This window comes from Hippoglossus hippoglossus, chromosome 20 (genome assembly GCF_009819705.1).
Source record: "Hippoglossus hippoglossus isolate fHipHip1 chromosome 20, fHipHip1.pri, whole genome shotgun sequence".
NCBI lineage: Eukaryota > Metazoa > Chordata > Actinopteri > Pleuronectiformes > Pleuronectidae > Hippoglossus > Hippoglossus hippoglossus.
In genome coordinates, this window is record NC_047170.1 from 11,124,851 (window position 1) to 11,149,574 (window position 24,724).

At 43.6% G+C, this 24,724-nt stretch overlaps 1 protein-coding gene across 1 annotated transcript in view; it reads left to right on the top strand.

Moving 5' to 3' along the window:
• The window catches only part of stau2 (staufen double-stranded RNA binding protein 2), an 81,702-nt gene extending 57,333 nt beyond the window's left edge, over positions 1-24,369 (top strand). Inside the window, exons 14-15 of the mRNA XM_034571893.1 lie at positions 21,131-21,196; positions 22,717-24,369. Of these exons, the coding sequence (XP_034427784.1) occupies positions 21,131-21,196; positions 22,717-22,752 (102 nt within the window). The 3' untranslated portion in view covers positions 22,753-24,369. The remainder of the gene's footprint in view (positions 1-21,130; positions 21,197-22,716) is intronic.
• Positions 24,370-24,724: the final 355 nt, after the last annotated feature.

Sequence of the window (24,724 nt, forward strand, 5' to 3'; positions counted from 1 at the left end):
AGTTTTGTCTTGTGTTGTTGTCTCCAGACACAATACAATAGAAATTTGTGGGACTCGTGTCTCCATTGAAAACGGTTGTTTCCGAAACGTGTTTCTAATTATTCAAATAAGTCCTTTGTGTATTCTTACTTTCCAGGATTTATTTGGCAATTGGGTGAAGAGTGGATACATCAGATGTCAGGTGTCAGGTGTTGCAATAGAAGTGTTAACAAGTCAGATCTGTTTCAACCTTAATTTGTGTAATCATTTGTTACATCATTAAAAAAAACTATTGCAGCTTTTGATTATTACACTTAATTAGCAGCTGTCATCATATGGCAGTAAAACAATGACTTGAAGAAAGAACACACAAACCTTTTATTGTCTTTCAAATACCAATGAAAATATGTAATCTGATTAGTTAATCGTCCAACTGTAGAACAGTAGCAATAGAAATTAGTAAATCGTAAACAGGCTTTCTATAAATACTGAGGTACTTTTTAAATTTACTTCGTTTTTGAAACGCTTTTATATCAAGTGTCAGATTTATCGTCATTGCCTCTTTTGCTCTTTGCTTTAAATATGTTTAAAAGTAACAAGTTATTAACAAGTTCAGCTGGTTCCTTGGCTTCACTTCATTTCCGTCCACGTTTACGAATAATCAATCTCTACATAAGAAGTAGTTTCTGTGGTGCCACCCATTTTAATTTATTTATGTTGTAAGTTTCCGCCTTGTGAACACTTAACATTGCAGCTGAGCAAAGTTTACACTGAGAAAGAGGTGGTGTTTCCAGCTCCTGCTACATCAGGTCACGTCCTCAGGTCTCATTTTGGGCTGTTTTGTGCAAATGTTTTTACATTGCATCATCAAGTACTGTGCACATAAATGGAAGAATGTATCTCAAACATACTGAAGTATTTGTGTACTAATAGAGAATGAATTGCCCATAAAAGGTACAAAGTTTGTGACATAAGAGTAAATCATTTGTGTGGGAGAGTAAACACTAATGATCCAGAGCAGAGGTGTTGTCAGTATCATTTTTACAATGGGTTTCCGATCTTTATCAACAAGTGCAAACACAGACAGGAACACACACCAGAGACGCACCTACACATAAACACACACACACACCACAGACCTGAGGTGCCATAATCCTTGGCCTTGTGCAGACATTCCTGGCGGGCCTGTATGTGCGAGAGATATACAGCTGAGTGCTCCTTCTGACCTTATGTGCCATCTATTCGGTGCCATCTGCCAAACACATGTGAGCCCGCAGGCTGCTGCATTCAATGAACGTTGCCCGGAGCCAAAGATGTTTGTCAACATGTCCTCCAACAAATAGAGGAGAAAGGAAAACTACACCGTGAAGCAACTTTTTTTAAGGCAGCACTGTAAAACAATGTTCTCTGCTCCCATATTCAGCTGCAGGATTATATTTTGGTAACCTCTTGTTTGAAGCGCACTCAAGCTTACAACCATGAGTTACTCCGTGACCACAAACTTCCAGACCCGTTGTCTGCTCGGTTCCTCTCTCACTCATTGATTATCTGTCTTCTAAAAAAGGCCAAAAATAGACCATTGCACTTCGATATATATTTAGACATATTTCCCTCCATACTTTTTTAGACAGGCCGATTCCTGTGTTTGTTCTGCAGAGCTGAAGTAACTGTCTGGCAGTCCCTCTGTGGCGGCAGTGGGACACCAGGGGGGCCAAGGCCCACTGAGCTGTGTGTGAGGTGTCGCTGGTCCAACATGAGCAGGCCGCAATCGAAGATGACAGGGGGACTGTTGTCTGCCACCAGACTCTTGTGTGTGTTTGTCTGTATTTGTGTGTGTGGGGTTGCTTTGCGTGCAGCTATGTCCTCAGCTGAGCCACCCTGGCTCCCAGGGGCTCCGTCTCTCAGATTGTCAGCTGTGGCTGCATGGGTCTCCTGCAGCAAGAGCACATTTTGGCTGATTTGATATGACATGCTGGACATCAGGATTAAATGTGTTGTAGAAGTGTTTTCAGGTAATGAGGCCCACTGGACGCCTTTGTCAGGATTTATTTCTTGCGAGCTGCATCAGGTTTTCCAGGTGTCTGGTGTTATGGAAAATATTACTTTTCTCTCGTCTCTGTGAGTCAAACCAATTTTCTTTGAAACCTGCAGATGAACAGACTTTATGTACGGAGATGGTTCCCTCTTTCCCAGACATTCGGCCGACATTAACTTACCAAAACACCATTTGTTCACCTGCTTGCTCTCTTCACCTCTTCTGTTATCTTCTGCCAGATCCACAGACTCATACAGATAACCATGCCACCAGGTTACCCAGTCCGCCCTGCAAAAACAAATCATTGAACTGTTCTGCCAAAATTAATTGGGCATCTGACCTTGTCCCTGGTATGTGGATTTGAAGGATGAAGGGCTGGAGGGACCTAATAATGAGGCCCAGTGGTGAGGAGCACAACTATTTGCATGTTGCACACATTCCTGCCTTCGTTTATTTGTCTGGAAGTGTGGATATAAGTGAGGGAAGAAAGTGACAGTAGAGTGTAGTGAGTACAGTGGCCCTGATTCATGGCGTGATGACTGCTGGGACGGTCTTCAGAGATCCCCCACCGAGCCCAAGAGAACAGCAGGAGAGGGAGCTGCAAAGGGGTGGAGGTTGCTCAGGCCTCGTGTTTGAAGTCTTACTTCCCTACTGGAGCGCAGACGTCGCCCCAGGCCGGGCTCCTTGCGGGGGGTCCCGCTGGAGTGTTACCCAACCAGGCAGGCAGCTGTCGGACAGCCTCTCCTCCGCGCTTATCTGTCTCGTCTATCTCCTCTTTATGTGCCTGTGACGTGTAACCAAACACAGCACCTGGATGTATGTGGGGAAAACAGAGGAGCGGGGCCTAATCTGCATTTACACAAGCTGAAATCTTTGAATGGATGCGGAAGAGAGACATCTCTAAGTCTGATTAAACTTATCACCCTCTGCCGGTGTTATTTCAAGCAGAGGGTGTCATTAAAAGAACGACACCATCTCCTTGAATCAAATTTTTAATGCTTCATGAGGTGATTTCCAGCTGTATGTGAAGAGGCAAGTTGTAAAAAAAAATCACATGATATAGTTTGTCAGGATTTTCCACTTCAGTTCATGCGTACATGTTATGTCTGTATCTGCAGGAAAGTTTGGGTTTAAAAAACGAGCTTGAAAAGAACCAATAAATGTTTGGCTGATATCCGGTCACAGCTGAGTGCAATGATCCAAAACATTGGCCCGCAGGAGCATTCATCTGCTGCTTCTCTGAGCGGAGCCAGTCCGAAGAATTTCCACGGCTCCATGGAAAGGACTCGCAAGAGGAAACACAAGCACTGTTAGAATTAGAACAGATAGAATTGTCTACTGAAGGTAACAACAATAACATTACGGTTGGTTTGTGGCCCAAGTAAAAACCACTGTCCACCAGGCAAAGTGATGGTGAAGAGCTCTGAGACACTGCCTTTATATAGAGGTTTAAGGAATGCTTCGCCAGTGACACATTTGTGGTGAGCCAGATGTAAAACCTTTGTGTTGTGGGTTGTGGCTGGAAAAGTTGGAGATTTATCCTAAATTGAGCTGAACATTTTTACTTGATCTGTTTTATTAAGTGAAATTGGAGTATTACGAGGCCTAATCTCTTTGCCAGGAAATAGAGTGATGGATGAATAGCTGTTTAATGTCTTAATGCAATGTTTCACAATTCATTCATTCAGTCATTTTGAAGCGGACATTAAAGATTTAACAAACATGTTGTGGTTGCAGTTTGCAGCAGGAAGCACATGTTTGCACAGCGCTCATTCTTGTGTGTAATTAGTCCACATCATACATAACAGGAGGGGGAGCGGTCACAGAGCGCCCCCCCCCCCCGCTCCCCCACAACACCACCTTTCGTGGTTTTCCCGCCTCCCCGACACCACCTCACCCAGCTCCCACTGTCAGACCTACCAGACCCCTGCCGCTCCCGCCACCCTTACCCCACCCCGTTCCCACCCTGGAGAGCGGACAAAGTGAAGCATCCACGGAGCGATCCATCACTCCCGCCTGTCTTCCCACATGCACTCCTCAGGAAACACCTTTCAGACCAGGAGATTAGAGTGAGATGGGAGAGGAGAAGAAGCAGTGAAAGAATGATGGAGGAGGGGGGAGCGGGGTAAAGGATCCAGAAAGGCAACAAGAGAAAGAAGGGGGGGGGGGGGTACTGGAGAGAAATTGATCGAGTGGGATTACGAGAGATTGATGACGACAGGAGATGAGAAAATGGGAGATAGTGACTGTCTTCTTTTTGGCGCACCAGAGGAAGCAGTGACCAGTGGGGAGAGAATAAACATGAACTTGCCCATTAGGGGACGTGCTGATAGTTTCAAGTGGCCCCTTGGAACATTAGCATGTCTGTGAAGAGCTGACATGGTGTGGAACTAAACACAGACACTTGAGTTGGACTGTGCTTGACTTACTTTTAAACATAATATGGAAAATTTAAAATAATAAACTAACTTGCACTGTATTTAGTATAAGGTGGAAATTAAAACTTAACTATGAAATGTCAGTTCATCCCTCACTTTAGGGCTGCAGATAATTATTATTTCCATTAGTCAGTAAACCACTGATAACTTTATCCACTTAATCGACACATCATTCAGTCTTTAAAATGTTAACATATTGAAAAATATTTATCACGTTTTCAATATGCGAAGCAGAGTTTACCTCATCACCTCATCGTTTTTCAAAATTTGAGGATTTCTGTGTTTGGATCTTGGTGCAGATCCAAATAAAAGTTCAGATCTAGTGAATTTAAATGTGGTTCCATAAGGGGACTGTTGAAATATATTATTTATTACAGTATCTATTCGGGCAGATAACTTTGCTTTTGTTTGTTTAGAGATTTCACAGAGATGAATGGAGCTTTTTACTGAATAACTTTTCCTAATTTTGAGGATAATCCGCAGAACATCCTTCCAGTCATTGTAGGGACTTTTTCTTTAGAAAAAAAAGTTAGGTACAGTATATTTGTGATATGGGTGAGCTGACCCTTTAACACCGTGTAACAAAGCAGCCGGCCTTGTGTCACGATCCCTGAGCAATATGAGTTAATGCTGACATGCACCTCATGTGCAGACGGAATTTCTAAAAGGTTTCCTCTGGTGTGCATGTGTCTCATGTCATGTAATGCAAGGATCAGAGCCGTACCTCAGACTTCAATGAAAAGAGAAACGCTCTCTTTTACTCTTTAGTCTTCCATGATCTCTGAGTACTAATACATCATCACTCTGAGCAGCAACGTGTTAACAAAACATGGATGGAAGATGATTAAACGGGCTTCCATGACAAGAAACAATATTTATCCGCAAGTGCCGGCGAAGCAGACGATAACTTCTGTTCTGTAGTTATGAAAACAAAACTGAAATCCTCAGTGTCTGCGCTCCAGGCTGTTGGCGAGTGTTGGTAAAGTATGTGCGAGAAAGTAACTCGACACTTGTCAGAGATGTGTAAAATTGTCAGACACTCAAATATATGGTGAGCATGACAGATAGTGTTACCCTACCTGTCAGTTTAGATTAAATTCCATAACCTGGAGTGTCTCTGAAAGCTGAATTGTTGACACATGATCCAGTTAGAGAGCTGAAAACATTCGAGGCCGTGCCCACGACTGATCACAAACGTGATTTTACTTGTAGTATTACCATCCTAATTAGCTTTTGTCTTTTATTTTGTGCAAATAACAAATTTTGTTGTTGGTAACTAATGAATAAAAGGGAGGTTTTAAGTCTGTTTATGTATATACATATTAATTGCCCCCCCTCCCCACCTCCCTGTTGCTTTCGTACCTGTTAGACCAGTGTGATTGCTTTAAGGTAAACAAAGGTGCTAGATTCATTATCACCTCCATGCTAAGAGGAGCATGATATTTTGGCAGTGGCCTTGCAACCTTAGGTGCTGCAAGACTACTAGTGTCATTTCCCACACAAACAAATTTGGTGTAAGGGTCCCTAAACCAATCACACCTCTCTTCACTTATTCCCCCCCCCCCCGTGGAAGGCACAAGCAAGTTACCCACCGCTCTTTTGTAGCGTCTTTGGCACATTAGCTTAATGTCATTTGATACTGAGTGATAGTTCGCCTCGCTGAAAAGGTCCCAGAGATAAGGGCCAGGTATTTAATCTTTTCCCTCCGCTTCGCCATCTCCCGGTGATAATGTGTGAGTTATCTCACCTGGGAAGAAAAAACACCTTTTCTAACACTGACACTGTTTCGTTTCAACTCTGCAAAGGTTAACGTCTCTGCTTGGTTTCATAACCAACATTATGTAAATTGTCTCTTGTTGATGTGTTAATTCATAATCCTCTTTATGAGCTCAGTGGAAACGTGTATTCAGTTTTTACACATGGTTTATACACACAGTTAAAATGACAATGCTCTAGCATATCAGAAGACAGATGAAGCAAAGGACGACGATCCAACACTGACTACGTTTACATAGACACCAATATTCTGACTATTGACCTTGTTCGGAATGAGGCAATATTTCCATTCCGATGTTTCAGTTGCTAAGAGAATATTCAATTAATATTCCCGTTTACATGTTACAGAGCATAGCCCGATTATTACTCACGTCATTACGTCCACTACACTATTATATTTGACATTATCCCAACCTGAAGGTTTAATGTACGATGATTTATATCATTTTGGGTGTTTTCTTTGTTAAAGTAATAAGAAAATACTGTTTCCATTGCAGTGTCTTATTCAGACTCTTGGCTTAATCTGGTTAATATCTGCATATTAGCGTACATGTGAACGTAGTCACTGTCAGTCCTGCCCCACGACTGGAGAGTTGCACAACACATTGAGCTGCTATTGTGCAACGCTGCAAAGAAAAGTTCTGGATTTTTAAAAAGCCATTTAACTTGATACGTGACATACGTCTTGTGGTTAAAAACTTCTGAGAATTAATCATTATTGCAGCGCTCCAAAAGCAAATCACACTGACAGTAATTGCAGGCAAACGATTTTGCCACTCTGACAAAAACAACCACACATTTACAACACACACACACTTTTCACAATGACCTGTATTGTTGGTTGTAATTTCACTCTTTTGTTGCTTTCCTGACTAAATGAAATCAGATCTCCCAGATGCTTGGATGCTATTTGTTTGTAAAAGTTGTTTTTGATTTCTATCGCACACAGTGTGATTACGGTGTGGTATCACTCAGATTTCGCTGACAGGTCCACAACCGTGTGAGACGAGGCTCCTCCTGCCTGATACAGAATTACTACAAGTCATATATTTAACCCTAAATACAACCCGGAGGAATAAAGATGAGCCCCTCTGTTGTGGCAGACATGAATTAGCCCCTAAATGAAACGGTGGTGGGCGTCGGGTCGTTAATGTCCCATGTTAGGATCAGCGCTCTGCGGCTGCATACTGAGTTATGGAGATGAGCGTAGCGACTGGGGAATGTTTTTCTGTCTGTCTGTGCCGTGCCTCGCCCCACCCCACACCCCCCACCATCACAACCACCATCCTCTCCTCTTGATGTTAACGCGTTCTCAGGCCTCAAACTGCAGACATTTTGAAACACTCAAAACAACAGGCACATCGGGGGTTAACACCAGTTACGACTAAGGTGTCACATACTCCTGCGGTTTATGTAAACACTGTATGTGTGTGTGCCTGCCCCCAAAACAGTATCTTCATGCCCTTCTAAATCTCCTCGGTAAATAAAGTCACAAGTGGCAGCTTGTGTTGTGTTTTACATGCAAACTCCCTTTGCATTTAAAGGAGATAAGAAAGGATTAAGCAAACCACACTGTCGCTACTTAACGTGAGAGGAAGAAATCGCAGCGGCAAGTGAAAGAGGAGATGCATCGTGTTTTTTTAGGGGAGATTGACTTTGCATGTTTCATCTAGCTGAGCAACAGACAGGCCTGCTCCCTCCTGTTGAGTGTGACAGCTTTCGCAGCCTTAAAGGCTTGTAGTGGTTTAGCAAGCATTTATCCTGAATATTCTCTACTGATGAGACCAATTGAGCTTAATTGCAATTTCGGGTACACAATGTTGGTGTATATAAGTGTGTAAACTCTAATTTTTAAGCCGAATGGCCCTCATTAGAGAGCATACCACCGCCAAAGCCCAATGGTCCCTTAAATTCCATCAAGTTGCACCAAATTGCACAAACTCGGATAACAGTCACTTAAATGTTGTTTTTTCCCATCAAGATCCATTAATTATTCCCTGGGAAATTGGTGAAAATGCTCTATCTTGTAATTTTAAGGAAAATGAAAACCAATAGGATCTGCTGTTAAAATGACATGACAAAAAAAGGCATATAAACAGAAAAGAAATCTGCTGGCAAGTGAAAGATCTAGTTAAAGGTTCAAGTAAACAAAAATGTTTTACAATCTTTACAATCTCCTGCTGCTGAATATTCACCCAATTGTTCAGATATTTCTGGAGTTCATGTTTGAAAACAGGTTTATAGATGTGAGTGTGGTTCTAATCTTCTCACTCAACCCTCAAACAGGCAAGAGAACAGAACTATTGCTTTAACATATGTAACATCATATTTTGAGGCATTTCTCAAGGTTGGATTTAAGGCATTAATATTCTCTGATATTCTCCCTGTTCTGCCATTTTTCTTTTTTCAAAATCATATTGATTGCAAAGAAATGCAATTCCTTTCCTGCTATATGCCTCAAGAGGGACTGTATGTGTCACTGGTTTAGATTAGGTGCTCTCAGCGTCATTCACATGATGTATAGAGAGACGTGCTATGGAAAACTGTAGTCAGGAAAACATTCATTTTAAATCCATATGTAACTCATCTGGCTTTGTTATGAATGCATGGACTCGAGCAAACCGCAGAATGTCATTATCTCAATCACTTATCCTTCTATAGAAAACACACCTCAATTTACCATGAAGGGAGGGAAATTATGTTTTGATTGCACTTGCGGATGCTTTGTAAACTGTACATGTACAACAGAGGAAGGCATTTTATCTACACCACCTCCACAAATGCCAATACACACACACACACACACACACACACACACACACACACACACACACACACGAGTGCACACTGTGTTAAAGTGATTCCCAAAATGGTTTGATTTATTGTACATGCTTTCAAGTGAGAGGTCTAATGCGGCATAGTTACTAAATAAACATTTGTTTTAGAGGCCCCTTTTTCCCTCAGGGACATTTTTTTCTATTTCTAATTTCCCCCTGCTTCTCTCTAGACCCTAACTCATTTTCTTTCGTTCTCACTCAGTTTCTCTCTCAGTCTTTTTCTCTTTGAATCTCGCACTCACCCCCTCCACACACACAAACACACACACACACACACACACACACACACACACACACACACACACACACACACACACACACACACACACACACACACACACACACACACACACACATCTCCCTTGTGCCCAGTGAGTAAACGTGGAACCGTGTGAGCCTTCAGATGGACTTTGAAATGAGACATGGCTGGGACATCAGAGGACTCTGCCACTCTCAATGAAGCCTGCATGATTTATAAGAGAGTAAGCAGTGGAGGGGGTTGTTTCCAAAGGCGCACAAGGCCACAAGGTCCTCCATTAGTACCCTGACCCCTGTTTCATGGGACCAGCCACTGCATAGAAGAAGAATGGAGCGATGGATGGATGGTGGACATGAGGGGCTTGAGTGTGAGAGTCTTTTCATTTTTTACCTCAGAAAGTCTGCAATTTACATTTTGGCCACAGACAAGGCAGCAGAAATGAGACACCCCGCCACGATCATTTGTCAGTGACCTGGAGTGCCCTGACTTAAACGTCTGCTGGTTGCACCCGATTCCTCGTTCGGCCCTGCCGCTGCTCCCTTTTCTTTTTTTTTACGATTCTCCTCACAGTTTTACTGTCCACAATCTAATTAGCTGTGTCTTAATCATGTGTTAAAGTGCAGCGCCTTCCTGGTGTTTACTGTCTGTTTGCCGTGCTGTAAAAATGTGTGAGGCAGCTCGTAAAACTTGCCCACAGAGGATTAAGTACTTATTGCTCTTTAGTGGATGAAATCACAGCATCACTGACAAATAATGGGTTATATCCTCTGTAATGTGCTACTGCTTCAGAGTGGGGAGAGGGTTCTGAACTTTTTTGTCACTATAAAGAAAGCTGCGTATTCTGAAAAAATAATTCTGAATCATTTCAATTTAATCCCATTAGATTTTATTCTCGCCCTAACTCATGATATTTTACAGAAATTTGATATTAAAAAATGTCCTATCTGGTCAAAATTGTGGCACACACAGGATATTCAATTTCCTTTGCTCTCCGCCTTTGGAAAGATCATGTCATGCTGCTTTTATGGTGTATGTGAGGCCCACCGTGCCTATGTGAATTTATGTTTGCTCATCACGTCAGCCACTCTGCGTCTGGCCTTGGCTCACGTCGGTGTTTGCAGACTGAACCCATAACATGTCTTTGTTCCTGTTGAGATCGGTTCCTGTTGTTTATGAACACTTTGTGATAGGGCCGCCGGCTTCAGACCAGCTTGGTAATGGCATTATGCTAACATTTTAAATAGACATATGTTTTCACTGTGCATTACATTATCTTTTTTCCCCCTGTAGTATTTGGCTTGTGCGCGTTGCCCCTGGACGTGTTGATCAGAAAATCAGCCTGGTCATAGGAGCCCTACCCAGCGAGGCCTGCTCCTTGATATAAGCATTATGGAATTTATTGTTTTTGGTAAACATGCCTAATACATAATCTGTGTCTGCAGTACACACTGACAGTTGCCATAGGAACATAGGAGAGTTTTCATAACACTTAGGGGGCTCCTTTAGGCATAAGGGGGCTCGAAAGGCCCAGTCACACGGTGAATTGCAGCCCCTCTCAGCATTTCTTGTAATTTAAGTCAAAGACAAAATATCCATCCACTGGTCACAGATATGTCCCTCGTTCTACAGATTAGTCCCTCGTGTGTCTGAGGTGATTATAAGTCAATGCACAAAGGAACTGAATGAGCTACATGGATGAACATTTTCATGACGTAAAATTCATCACCTGTCGAAGCTTGTGAGGGTCCACAGTATGAGCTCGCACACATGGTTTTCCTTGAACTACATGGCTGTATCGTACAGCCATGTAGTTCAATCAAACAAGCGTCCTCCTCTCAGACGGCGGTGATGTTTGCCAGTGTGCACCCTAGCGTACTCGTTCCCCAGATTTTAGTATGAATCGCAGCACGTCCGCTTCCGTCCGAGGGCAAGCGGAAGCCATGAATTGGCCTAAAGAGACGAGGGGAAGGTGTAAAATGCTGTCTGACTCCGCGTGCTCTCTAGTTACCGGATGATTTTTCCACCAGACATCCACTCTCTTATACACACTGCCGCCTCTGACAAGAAAACATAAAGGGCTCATGATGGAGAGTCTGGGATTATTGCATGCAGCTGCCGGCTGTCACAGTAAGACACTTAACCCCTCTCCACTCACCCTTTATCTTAACCCCTTCATATACTACATTCCCAAGTTCCTCTTTTTTGCCTTTCCACACCTGTCAGCCTCTTCTGTAAATCTTGTCATCCTTTTTTTTGTTGGTCTGAAGGGGAGAGCATGCTTTAGATGAAGTGATTATTCGAAAGAGTGTCTGGACGTCCTGGCCACATACCTTACCAACTATGTCCGTCGATTCTTGTGAGTTTCTGAAACCATCAATCTGACAAGGTGTGGAAAAGAGAGCAAGAAGAGTTTGGACTCCCTCTCGCTCACTTTTTTCATTCTTCACACAATTGCCTAATTTTCCACTTAGAAATAAATGCAACACATCAGGAGCCATTGAGTAGAAAACTTTCTGAAAGTCTGAAGTTATTATCAGAACTTCTCTGATGCTGCCGTCTTTTTGTCCCACTTTTGAGTGTGATCATGCTGAACAAGCATCAACACTTTTGCCTTCATATGCGCTCAGCTGAAACATTGCACAAACTTCTATTGTCAGGCGTACCCTTAGCCTTAATTCATTCTGAAAATCTGTGCCCAAGACAACCGGGAGCCTTTGACGTCATTGTGATGAAATAGGGTTTAATAATAACTCTGTAAAGTTTAGCGTCTATCACTTACCCAACGATGTATAGTGACAGATTCCAATTTTAACAGTAAGGCTGATAACAGCCTGCAATGCTCTTTGACATCCAGGCTGATATCCGAACAAGCAATTGATACGGCTCACTGCAGTGTCTTTACTTAGTATATGATCTATGCAAACTGCTGCCTGTGCTTCCAGGCTGCAGATAGAAAAGATCCCTCTGGTTGTGTAGCCGCCAGGTACTGCCATCACATTTGTATCCACACCCACTTGAACAAATACCGCTGTCAGACATGCAATGAACTCCAGACTATTTCCTGAATTTATCAGGAGGGGAAGTGTGCGAGAACTTAAATGTCCAAGTAAGTTGCTTCAGGCATTTATACGTTATGTTGTGTCCTTCTACCCAGACTCAGTCTCTCGCCTGAATGTTCCGGACATTCTCCTGCTGTTGTCAATGCGTCTGACTCGTATCTCCTTCTCTGTTCTTCATTTCTAAAAGGAAAAGTGTGGACATGTCTGGACATTTTCCGGAGTTCATATAAAAACGGCTTAAGTTGTAGACTTCATCGCCAAGCAAACAGTGGAAGTTTTTCATTTTTCTATTCATGACATTGAAGATTGGCAGACAGAGGGCAGTTAAGAGAACCATGTGGTCAATTTTAGACACAAAGAAACGTAGAAAGGCTCGGAAGAGCAGAAAAGGGAGAAATGGGACGCCCCTTGGGAACGATCAATATCTCTCCACTGATAAGAGAGCGAGTGCCTGAAGGCTCGCTTTTCTTCCTGCAGCTTTTCGTACCTCCCAGAGGGCAATTTGAGTCCGATTGTTCAGGATTATAGAAGCTTCTCCCTTCGGGATAGAAAGGTATATCTCTGCAGGTGAAGACGAGGTGATGTAACACTGCTGTGGAGCCTCTGTAATCCTGATGGAAACAGATATGAACAATTTAGAACAGTCACAAGGGGCTTTCTTTACACTGAGCCTAGGAAATGAATTTTTAGCATGAGATTTGACGAGCCCTTCGACTTTTTCTTTAGATGACTAACAACATTATTCTCTGAACACAAGTGAAGTATGAATTATGAATAAGTTGAATGAGTCACAAAGGAATAGAACCTAGACTGTGTCTAATTACCCAGGTTGCATTTGTGTGTGGCGGTGGTAGGAGGGGGGGGGGGGTGATTGGCCATTGAAATTTAAGGGCCCTTGTCTTCTCCCCGTCTCTTTGAGATGCATTTCAGCTTTGTCAGTGGTCATGTTGGTGAGTCACTGGCCTTGAGGCTGTTTTTCTTTTCACACACAGTACTTCCATCACTACTGCATTATTCATGCCCCATATCTCATATCAGGCTGTATTTAGTCACTTACTCATCAGCAACCGTGGAATAAGTTAAGAAATATTGAGGGTAGACCGAAATATAGCTTCTCCTGCGTAACTTCCTGTGGGTGTCACGCTCTTTTCTCAATGGAGATATGTTACTCTCTCCATTCATAAAGCAAAGTGAAAGTGTGACACGTGTTTCTTCTTGGTCAGAGAATGTGTCATCTGACCGGTGTTGAGTCACTCTTAATCTCCCTTATTCTCTTCACCTCTTACTGCTCACCCTCTGTGTTTGTATTGGCCTAATATGGGTTTGAATCTTTTCCAATGAGTAATGAATGATCCGATATTTTTTTAATTGGCTCATATTTTTGGTGTTATAAAGCATTTATCAGCAGTTAATACATGTGGGAATCATTCACAAGTGATTAAAAGTACGTTGTGTGATATAATGTATGATAAAAAACTTCTGTGATCTGCTCCTTTAACTGGATCTGCACCAATATTCAATTGGTTCTTCATCTGGCCCGTGCCGCATCCCTCCAAGTTCGGTGCAAATTGCCTCAGAACTTTTTGCGTAACCAGACATCAACAAACAACAAACATGGGTGAAAACATAATCTTCTTGGCGGAGGTAATCACGAAGCTCAGTGATTAGGGTACGGCCTCTTGACAAAGTTTGATTGCAGCAGACTAGTACAGTGTTATCACAGAGGTCGTCTTCGGCTGTATCTGCTTTTCCTCGGAGATGCTTTGCTGACAAGGCAGGAGTATGGTATGCTGAGGAGCTTCTGCCCCTCGCCCTCTGCTCATATGTTTTGTATTACGCCCTAGGAGGTGCCATGCTCAGCAGCTCGGAGATGGGAGGGGATAAAGCAGGCCTCTCCGGCCCAAATGACGCATGACATGGCGCTGCGCCCCGGGCCCTTATTTATGGCTTCCCATGTCAGCAAAGGCTTGCCCCCCTGGGGAGCCCCACAGCCGTTACCCGCTAACTTAGCTCAGCCATCCTTCAGCATTCATCACACACCAAAAAAAAAAAATTTTTAAATACACACTATCCACTCCAGGAATTCTGGTCATCGTAATGCGGTAGCATGCACACACGACTGAGAAGTATGCAGAAATCAAATAGATTTTCTCACAGATAAGTTTATTCAGCTGTACAACATTAACAGTTGGTACACTGTTGCACAAGAAGTGAAGCGGCAGATGTGAAGTGCTACTTCAGAGGAATCAACGTCATGTCAGGCTACAGCGAGGCCACAGCCAGCGCACACTGCCCCTTTTTATCAATGCCTCTGATGTGGAAGAGGATGTGAAATCTGGAGAGAGCGTGAAGAAGAGATTTGGTGCGAGGATCTGAATACATTTTCTCTGTAGTGACTCAAGAATCCATGTACATATCACACCGCATTAACAAATAGACCCATACACTGCCAGCACTCATGCACACACAGGTGTTCTCCGGGAGCTATCCGGGAATGATCGAGTGATCCCTGTCCAGGGTTTTGATGTGGGTAGAAGGAAAAGAAAAGAATTTAGAGGAAACGAAAGCCAAGGGATGAGGAGAAGCTTGAGACTGCATGACAGAAGGAAGAAAGGAAAAGATCTGCGATAGATAATGTTTAAAGGAACTTAATGAACATCAGAGGAATATGTGACGTGATGGCACGGTAGTGACAACAGGGCTAACATCGGAAAGAAAAGGAAGGCTGGGATTTTCTCTCCTCCTCACTTCTCTTCTCTTCTCATATTTCTTTGTGCTTTTGGGAGTGAGGGCAATAAGAGGGAGCACTGTCAAGGTTTTATGTGGCCTTTTGAAAACAGAACAAGCCCTCTCCAGAACAATATATCCAGCTTCAGAACCACTCTGACAACAGGGCACTCATTTTTCCTTCTTCCCAGGTCCTGCCTGTAAAACACCCTGTTTGAAATCCACTCTTTTCATTGTTTAGTCTAGTGGACATCCCTTAGATCATCCTCATGAGTAGCCGTCCCCCTATCCCCTTCATGTTCCGAGTCGCCCCCGCGCCCCGCCCTACAGCGGCTCAGCACTAGCCACCCATCATTAATCGGACTCTTTCTGGTGTTGTTAAGACCTGACAGCGAGCATGTTATGGCAGAATTAGAGGATGAATGTCCATTGTACAGTTGAGCAAACAAAAGCAAGCGGTGTGGTTTACGGTCCACCCACCCCAGCGTCATCTCGAGTTCTAAGAAGAAACTGGACATGGTTGTAAAACGATTCTGGAGTTTGTGTAAATCAGTAGTGGAGTGGTACTCTGTAAAAGTGCGGAGGTGTGTCCGGCCAAATATTGTTTCTGTAAATGATGCAATGCTCTACTCTTTAGCCATAACAAAGACTGTTTTTACATAAAAACTGTTAAATGTCTTCAGCCTGTATTAATAAACATAATTATTGTGTTTGTTCGCTTGCAAAGACAGAGAGGTAACACCGATTTGAGATTGAAGATAGAACTCAGGAGAGGACAGACAAAGAGGAGGGGAGATTCTAAAGAGAGAGAGAAAATTGTGGATGGGACCCAGTTTGGCCTTTTCCAAGATTCATGCCTTAGTTATACTATACTTCAAATGGTGCAAACTTCTGGGAAACCCCATAAAACACCGACCTGTGCTGTTCTGTGGCGAGTGAAAAGTATTTTTATTTTACCTGCCTTTGGCAGACAGACCTAAAAGTTACTCTTGGACCCTTGCTGCAGCAGCTCCTGCTTCCTGTTCCATTGGATGATTTAGATAATGACGCAGGATCAAAGCAAAGATGGGAGGCTGCCGCTGATGCCCTTGGCCTGTACTTAAGATTAGAGAAGGGTTAGATTAGTCCAGCTGGACCGTACGGAGCTACAGAAAGCCCTGGGAATTTGTATCTGCTCGCTAAAGAGGTAAATATAACACTACTCTAGAGAATGGGTCACTGGGTTAAACCTTACGCTGGTGTCTGTGCTTTCATCTGGCCTCCAGCAGAGCAGAGGCAGGATCTGATCAGATAATGTCAAGAGAACAAGCAAACTAGGGTAACATTCCCCTTTCTTCTGCTACTAGGAAGATTCAGAGTAGGAGGAGAGAAAGAGATCCAAGTATGCGAGATTGAATGATGTGCTGGTGTTCTTCAGCTCATTTGGACCTCCCTGATGTCTTTGATGGCTGCTCAGGGCCAGAGGGTGAAGTGATGGAGATCGAAGGATTGTCCCCTGTGATCTCTGGTTCCTTTTCCCACCAAACATTTCCTTTCCTCTCCTTCTGCCCTTACGCTCTCATATCGCTTTTCTTCTCTATTTTTCACATTGTCTCATCAGCCTCTCATTCCCAAAAATGTCTTCATTTCTTCCCAAGAACCGAGAAGTCCAGTAGCGAGAGCTGACACAAGGGTCTGATTTGTCAGGGTCAGTGTGATCCAACGATCCATCAGATCCATCAGGCCCATGTTGTGGACTCCTGTGGGACTAGGCCTTTGTTTTGCTAAGCCGCTGATGGAGGCAAACCCTCTGTTGGGGAAGCCATTAAGGGCGCAGCAGGCCCAGAAAAATGAGCTGCCCTTGTCACTCCACATCAGGAGCTCGGCCACGGTCGCGGATCCTCCTCAGACGCCGTCACATTTGACCACTGTTTGTCCAAGCCTTTGAACTAGGGACAACTAGATAGATGGATGAATGAGTCCATGTGTGAAGAGGCCATGGGGGCGCTACAGTTTTGGATTGGTGGTGAGTGCTGGATTGTTATCTAAAGTTGGGGTGAGGAAAGATGATAAGTGAAGAGGAGGTGATGAAGGTGACTTGTCCCATAGCGAAGCCAAAGAGCTGCTGGTGTGGGCATGTTGCCAGTGCGAGAGAAGTATTGAAGTGTTATTGTCTTAATTATTTCACATTATGATGGTTACAAGGTAAAAGAAGCACAGTGCTATTTTTGTTTCAAGGTATTTACCTAGAATATGTGCTTGTAGATGTTAACATTGTCAAAACAAAGCATTGAATGTTCTCCCGAACAATCCTGTGTTTTGGTGTTGGAGCAGCATTATTGGGCCAATGGAGTTTACAGATGTGAATGAGGCTTTGTTTTAAATTTTCATCCTCTCGCTTTTCTTGTGTATAAATGCAATATTGTGAATAACTGTTAAAATATGTGCTGTTAAGTTTAAATGGCTGGCCTGTCTCTCCTTTGGATTGGCTGTTCAGAATAGCTATAAACACTTTTGGTGCAGAAGTGGTTGGACAACACATTGAGAAAGGAAATGCTTGTTCCTTTCTAGCTTCAGATGTGGGGGAGCTTTTCGTGGCCAACAAACCATTTTTCTCAGTTAAAAACTTAAATTTCCAAATCCTCTGGCCGTCCGTCCCTCTCCCATTCCTTAATGACTCAGTTCAGAGCTTTCTCTTTGCACTTTGTCTCTAAAGTTTCATACTCTCTCTTTGTTCCGTGACAGCGATGGACCACCTCCACCTTGCATGTCACGGCCTCAGACTAAACACACTCCTCTGGTGTTGATGCATCAGTGTAGCGGTTGCCTCTAACGTTGCCAACTTATCTCATTAGAAAAATAATGATTTCACTGCCTGCCATTCCCACAGATAGGCCCACTATTTGTCTTAGGCTGCGCGTCCTTCGCTGAGCCGCCGAGCTTCAGGGATTGGCTGCCTCGGCCTTTATACCTGCCTGTCGTATATCAGCAGAACTGCCGCCGTCAAGCCCCTGATTTATGGCTGTTTATCTCCAGTCACCCCCACCACCCCCCCAACCTCCAACAGATGGGCTCAAGCTATTTACTTAGGGAGGGGAAAAAAAGGTCCCAAACCGATTGAATAAATACAACAAACAAGAAGTAATCATGGGGAAGTTGGTTGTGATTGCAATTTATTGGTCACCGGAGGCAACGGGAGTTTGATGTGTCCCTGTTGTTTATCAGGTGTGACACTGATCATGTGTCTGAGATGAACCCGGCTGCGTTAAGTTTCCCTCTTATCTTAATTACTTTTTCTGCTTCGGTGTGTGTGGACAGCTCTGGTCAGTGTTGGGTGTCGTGATGGTACCGAACATGGATTTGCAAAAAAAAACTGTTTTATCAAGAGTCCCCTTCATATGATTTATGTTTATTAACAGTACAATTGTGAAAACATTCCTTCAGCTGTCATGTTCTACTGGGCTGTCACCTTAAATCACTGCAAGTATAAGCCCCTAAATCTCGGAGGCTGTCGGATCTTCGCAGAGAAAAAAACACATTGCACCATAAATTGTCTGTTACAGACTTAGAGGGGCTTTAGTTGATTTCTGAGTCTCTGGAGAAAGACCCTAAGTAATAACCCAACAGTATCAATTTTTCAAACCACTATTGTTGTTACAGATTTTTTTGTACCTGTAAGTATCACAGAGCTTTTTTTTCCTCAATGTGATGGATATAAACCAGATTTTGACCCTTGCACCTGTGAGTCATGAATTACGCTTCCTGTCTTATGTTTCTCATAATCTGAAGTTAAACGCTTTGAAAATGATTTTGGGAGAAAGCGCACAGATAATAGTCTGTAACATCCTCCTCTGTACGTTGCATTCCACAGAGACACGTTGATACGCCGTGCAGTGGGATTTATATTTTGTCAGGATTAAAGTGTGATGAATGTTTCCTCTCGGTGCGTACGAGCTTAAAGCAGCAGACCATCATTCACATGGAGACGCTTCTCGTCTGTGTGTCTGAGAGCGTCAGGAAAACGTGTGCCAGTCAGATATTCTCACGTGGAGACCGGTCGATGTGTCACACAGTTGATATCTGTAATAAGATGAATGCACAGAGCGGTAGGTGGGCTTCATGATGAGGTGCAGCGAGCAGTCGTCACATCTCACTCATCTACTGAGCAGAGCCAATTACGCCTTATCTCAGCTCTGATTAACCAGTGATAGCACATAATGGATCCAGGCTCGTCTTAACCCCTGTAGATCCAGATGTGTAGAATTATAAAGTGGAGGTGTTGGCATTATTTTATTCAGCTTTTCTTATAGTCATGTACATTTATGAAGTTAAATCTGACTGTTTGTACTCGAAATGCTGTTGTCGGATAATAAAAATAATGTTTTTATTTAGGTTTCAGTTCAGAAAGATGGAAAACCAAATAATAACAATAATAAGCTTTCTTTGTATAGAACTTCTCATAATGAAATATTGTTTCATAAGAGGATAAAACCACAATAAAATTATATAATATTTTAAATATTAAAAAGTAAATAAAATACCCCTATTACAATAAGTAATAGGTGTCGCATGATGTTGGTAAATGAAACTACGACTAAATCTAACGATGATTGATTGCATTTTTTTATTCATTACAATCATGACAGATGAACATGTTTTGAAACGTGTGAACAAGTTAATTGAATGCCAAAACATTATCGTTGCTAACAAACCAATTACAGGAATCTTGCTTTGCTGTGTTAGGATTTCTTTATGCTCAGATCCTAAATGAGACATGTTAGGTTATGTAATATAATATCGAGCAGATTCATCCATCAGGCTGATGGTGTGTCTATGGGTAATTTCAGATACAGTATTTGAACGGTGGTCCCCCTTAATGATTAGCATGATGTGTAGAGGTCTGCACAGACCCACTGGTGTCAGCTCCTCCGGGACATAAAGTGTATTCCCCAGCTCCCCACTCAGCTCATAGTCAGCCCACACTGAGAGACAGAGACACATCTGGGGCCAATCGCTGCGATAGAGGAAGTGTCCTTGTCAGGATCAGACCTACAACCTGGTTAATATGAGACTGAGCAGCTCGGCTTGCCACACTTAAGCTAGAAGTGGTTCACAAGTGGTGTCTGGTTGTGACATTAATTGTGTGGATCAGCGCTCTCTGAATATGCAGTAAATAGGTGTCAAATGAAAGTTTTTCTAACAAACCCTTTTCCATTAATTAGACTTTATATTGACTTTAGCACACATAGCTTTTGGCCCAGTCCAGGCTACACCTCCTGACTCCCACACATGTTGCATTTATTATGATAGTAGACCGGACCCCCCCCCCCCCCCCCCCCCTCACATCCAGCAGCCCCTGTAGCTGGCACAGACAGACGGGCGATGAGCAGGAAGGAAATGACCTCATGTTTGGTCCGAGCTTGGCAAAACAAGCCAGGGAAACATTTTTAAGTTGCACAGAGTAAATTCATAGAAATATAGGAAGATAAAGTAATTTTTTAAGACGTGGATTTACATGAGTGGATATGAGGTAGATCTGGTGTAAAACATGCCTGAGTGGCCTCATTTTGCACTGAAAGCTCAGGAGCTTAATTTCAGTATTAACAGTAAAACATTTACATGCACACAGCTTTATTTTCACTTACTGCTTGTTGGTGTGGGTTTGGGGCTGCACAGATTAAATCATAACGTGTGTGGTGTGTCAAAACCTCGAGGATTTCTAGGTTTCGGACCTGCTGCTGTTAGTTTAGCTGTGGTCACAGGGAATACAGATGTCACTCACATTGACTTAGGAAAATGCAGAGCAGCCAAAACATAAAGTGGAAATGTTAACCCAATAACGCAAGATAAACAGTGAGAGGAGAGGAGCCAAAGACAACAGAGAGTGAAGGGAAAGTGTCCTGCTGGCATCAGGTTTCCCAGAGTAAGTGTTATTTGAAAAGCAGCTGAAGGGTGACACTCACTCTCCTCCCACCTCCGTCCTCCCTCTCTCCCTTCCTCCCCTCTCTCACTCGACCATCTGTTGTTCTCTCTCTTCTCAGGCTGCTCTAAGTGCCTTGAAACAGCTGTCGGAGCAGGGACTGGACCCGGTGGACGGCCCCATCAAGGTACGGTAGAACACGGATCTAACTCCACGCTCGTGCAATGTTTTACCAACCGGCCAATCAGGGTGAATCTGAGGATCCAAATGTGCGTGTGTGTGTGCGCACCAATCTGTCCCATTATAAATTATCAGTGGCCCATCATCTGCCCCCCCACCCACACACACGTCCCAACATTTCCGCTCGACATTTCTATTCCATAGGAGAGCAGCTGTAGGCGTATATATATTTACATGTGCCGTGCTCCCATCAGTGCTCAGTTCTTTGCATGATGGCTATCAACCACCGAGGCTTAGCTCTGACACAGAAGAGGGTTTTCTCCAACCTACCACCACCCCCTCCCCCCCCCCACCCCCCCACCCCCTCATCCCCGTTCTCCTCCAAGAGAAGCAAAGAGAGGAAAGGAAGGAAGGAAGGAAGGAAGGATGACACTGGAGAGTGAAGTAGGAAAGTAGGGACCCCGTGTAAGGAAATCACTGTCCAGCACTCACAGGGTATTTTCACATTAGGTGTGTCCTGGGAAACGTTCGGGCTCGGCTGTTCTCTCGCAGCCCAGCATCTCGTTTAGAGCGAAGGAACAAAGAGAGGAAAGAGCAGTTTAACAACTTCATTTACGTCAGAGGAGAGGGGCAAATATGACAGAGATTACACTTTCACCTGAGCAGTGAATCCCTTATTTCTCACGTTCATCCATACAGCCACGTTCTCATTTGAAAAACGCTCTGCTACGGAGACGGCCGGTGTCCACTCTGCTCCAGAGTTTTAGAGTCACTAAAAGTTTCGAAACACTGCTATCCCCATTCTATTTTGAAACCCCCAACGGGCTGATTTGGTCCTTTCAGTCATGATATAGCCTTCGCTGATTGGTCAGGCTCCTATCACATAACCTCCTTCTGGAAGAAAGCAGCCAGTGTAGAACGCAACAATAGATGATCACATGTCTTACTGACCCTGTTGTCTGCGGTTGTGCCCAGTGGTCACGTGATATGTTTTCAGGCGTGTTAGTAAGGACGGAGATATAAACTTATACAGAGTCAAAATGCTTGTTTGGACAAAGATTGTTTTAGCGAAAACGCCATTTTAGCCTGAAAGACGGTAATTTACCGACACCTTGCCTTTAGCCCATTCTTTGGTCACTCAGCCTCAGATTATTACAGTTATCAGTACGGAAAGTGGCTTTTTCTTTCTTTCAATTCAGCTACTTTTCTTGTGGCTGCACCCCCCCCCCCACACACACACACACACACACACACACTATCACTCCGTTTTGATAAAAGCATCCGCAGCTGATCAGGTAGTGTGAAACAGAGTGAGGTCAAGGGCTTGTTAAGTGTCTGGAGTCACGGCTGCCGCACTTTCGTTTTTTCTCTCCTCTAACTTTTGTTTTTACGAGAATCACCTATCTTGTTTGGAAAGAACTGGAACAAATTCCCCCGGAGCAGGACTGATTACTCACAACATTTCTCCAACGTACACAGGCCTTGGACGGAATCCGACCCTAACGGAGTTTCATTTGTCTTTTTCAGACCAGTGAACCATGTGGGAGGGAGGACGGACATTAAACAGACTAACTCAGGCACCACCACTCAGGTCTGCAAGGATTCAAAGGCTGTCGTCTAGGAGCTGACATCCCCCCCCCCCCCCCCCTCTCCTTCTCCTCCTTTCGGCATACACAAACCTTCCAATCCCACCCCTACCTCCCCACCCTTCTCCCTGATCTCCCATAACCTGCAGCAACAACCTACACTCCACTACTCCCCGCTACCCCCCCCCCCCCCCCCTCCCCCCACCACCCTTACCTCTCCACGTCTCCCCCTTTCCCCCCACGATCGCCACTGTATCCTGCAAAACCTGTCGCCATGCAATAGGGTGGATGTGCACCGAGAAATGACCGACTAAAACACCATTACCTGAGTCTATGTGAAGACAACGCTATCCTAACACGTTTATCGATGATTTCAGTCCAAATTTAGAGACGGAAAAAAAAGTGAAGAACTAAATAAATGAAATACAAACTAATGAGATAAATGCATGGTACTGTATGAAAATCCTGGGAAATCCAAAGTGATAGACACGTTTCCCTTTGGTTAAATGTCTGTTGGTATGGTTAAACAAATATGTACATCATGCCATTGAAATACAACCGAAACATTTTAGGGGAGAAACCAACTTGCGTACAGTAGCTTATTTTTTCGGGGGTATTATGTTTCGTTTCCTTTTTTTTTTTTTTTTTTTTTTTTTGTTATTTTATTAATCTAACAATGCTTGAGTACTGTATTTAAAATTAACCAATGCCAGTGCTGTGAAAGTTGTAGTTGTTGTCTTCATATATAGTCACCCAGCTTACCTTGTATGCTGACATAAAAAAAGAGTTCATCTATCTATATGGATGTGTATGACTTGCAAGAGTATCATATTCCGAAAAATAACCAAGAAAACGTTTTTTCATGTGGACAAAACGGACAAAACTGGTGTTAGCAGTAATCAGTAGACGTGCTGACCGGCCCAGACGTTTAGTTCCTGAAGGGTCCGCCTGTCCTTTTTTAACATGACCCCCCCCCCTCCCCCTCCCCCTCCACGCACACACTGGCATAGCATCACTGGAGCATCACCTGAACCAACGGCGGAGACCGAGGGGACACCACAGTTGTGCTTTTTAACTAGATAAAAGAAGAAAAAAAGAGGCCAGTGGCACCGACAGTGGCTCGTCTTTCGCGCACATTCTCTCAACGCCAGTAAACTTTTAAACGTAGAGTCCAAACTCCGGAGAGTTTTGTACGGCCTGCATGTCCTCCAGTGAACGAAAAAAAAAGAAGAAAAAGAAGTCCTCTCTATTCCAGTGATTTTGTGTCAGTGGATCTCCCCTCCTCTCTCCCTCCCTCTCCCCCTCCCACAGTTTTGTCGATCACATCTACACCCATTGTGTGTGTTGTATTGACCCACTGAGGCATCAACTGGGTGCTTTTAACGCCTGCATTCTGGAGTGCACCTCTGCAGCGGAGAGAGGGAGCCTGCGTCCGAGCCGCAGACTCCCCTCCCCTTGAAGAAGGCCACTGTATGAATCACTTTGTTCACTGACATTGAGGATGTGTCTTCTTCTTCGCTGTGAGTGCAATGTGTATTAAGGCTGTTTCTGTTATTGAAATGCAGTAAAAACACCTCAGTTCATGTGGAAAAAACTGTTTTACGCCTCTTTCTTCTCCAAGCAAGTGTCAAAGCAAACATCTCTGTAAATAATTAACACCGTTTAATCTCGTCATAATCAGTCCTACTTATTTTTGCACTTATTCTAAAGACATAAGCTGAATTAAAGTAAGAGAAAATGAGAAACCCTGTGACGACAGGAGCTGTAGCAAAGTGTTGGATATTAAATGCTGACGTGGTGTTAACTCCACCATCTGTAAAACATGAAATATTACTCAAAAGTCCACTTCCGTGCTTTTTCCAGTATTTACAACCACATCTACAAAGTCTGGAAAATATCCGGATCCGATAATCCGGACATTTTCTGTCTAAAAAACGGCTTTAGTAAAA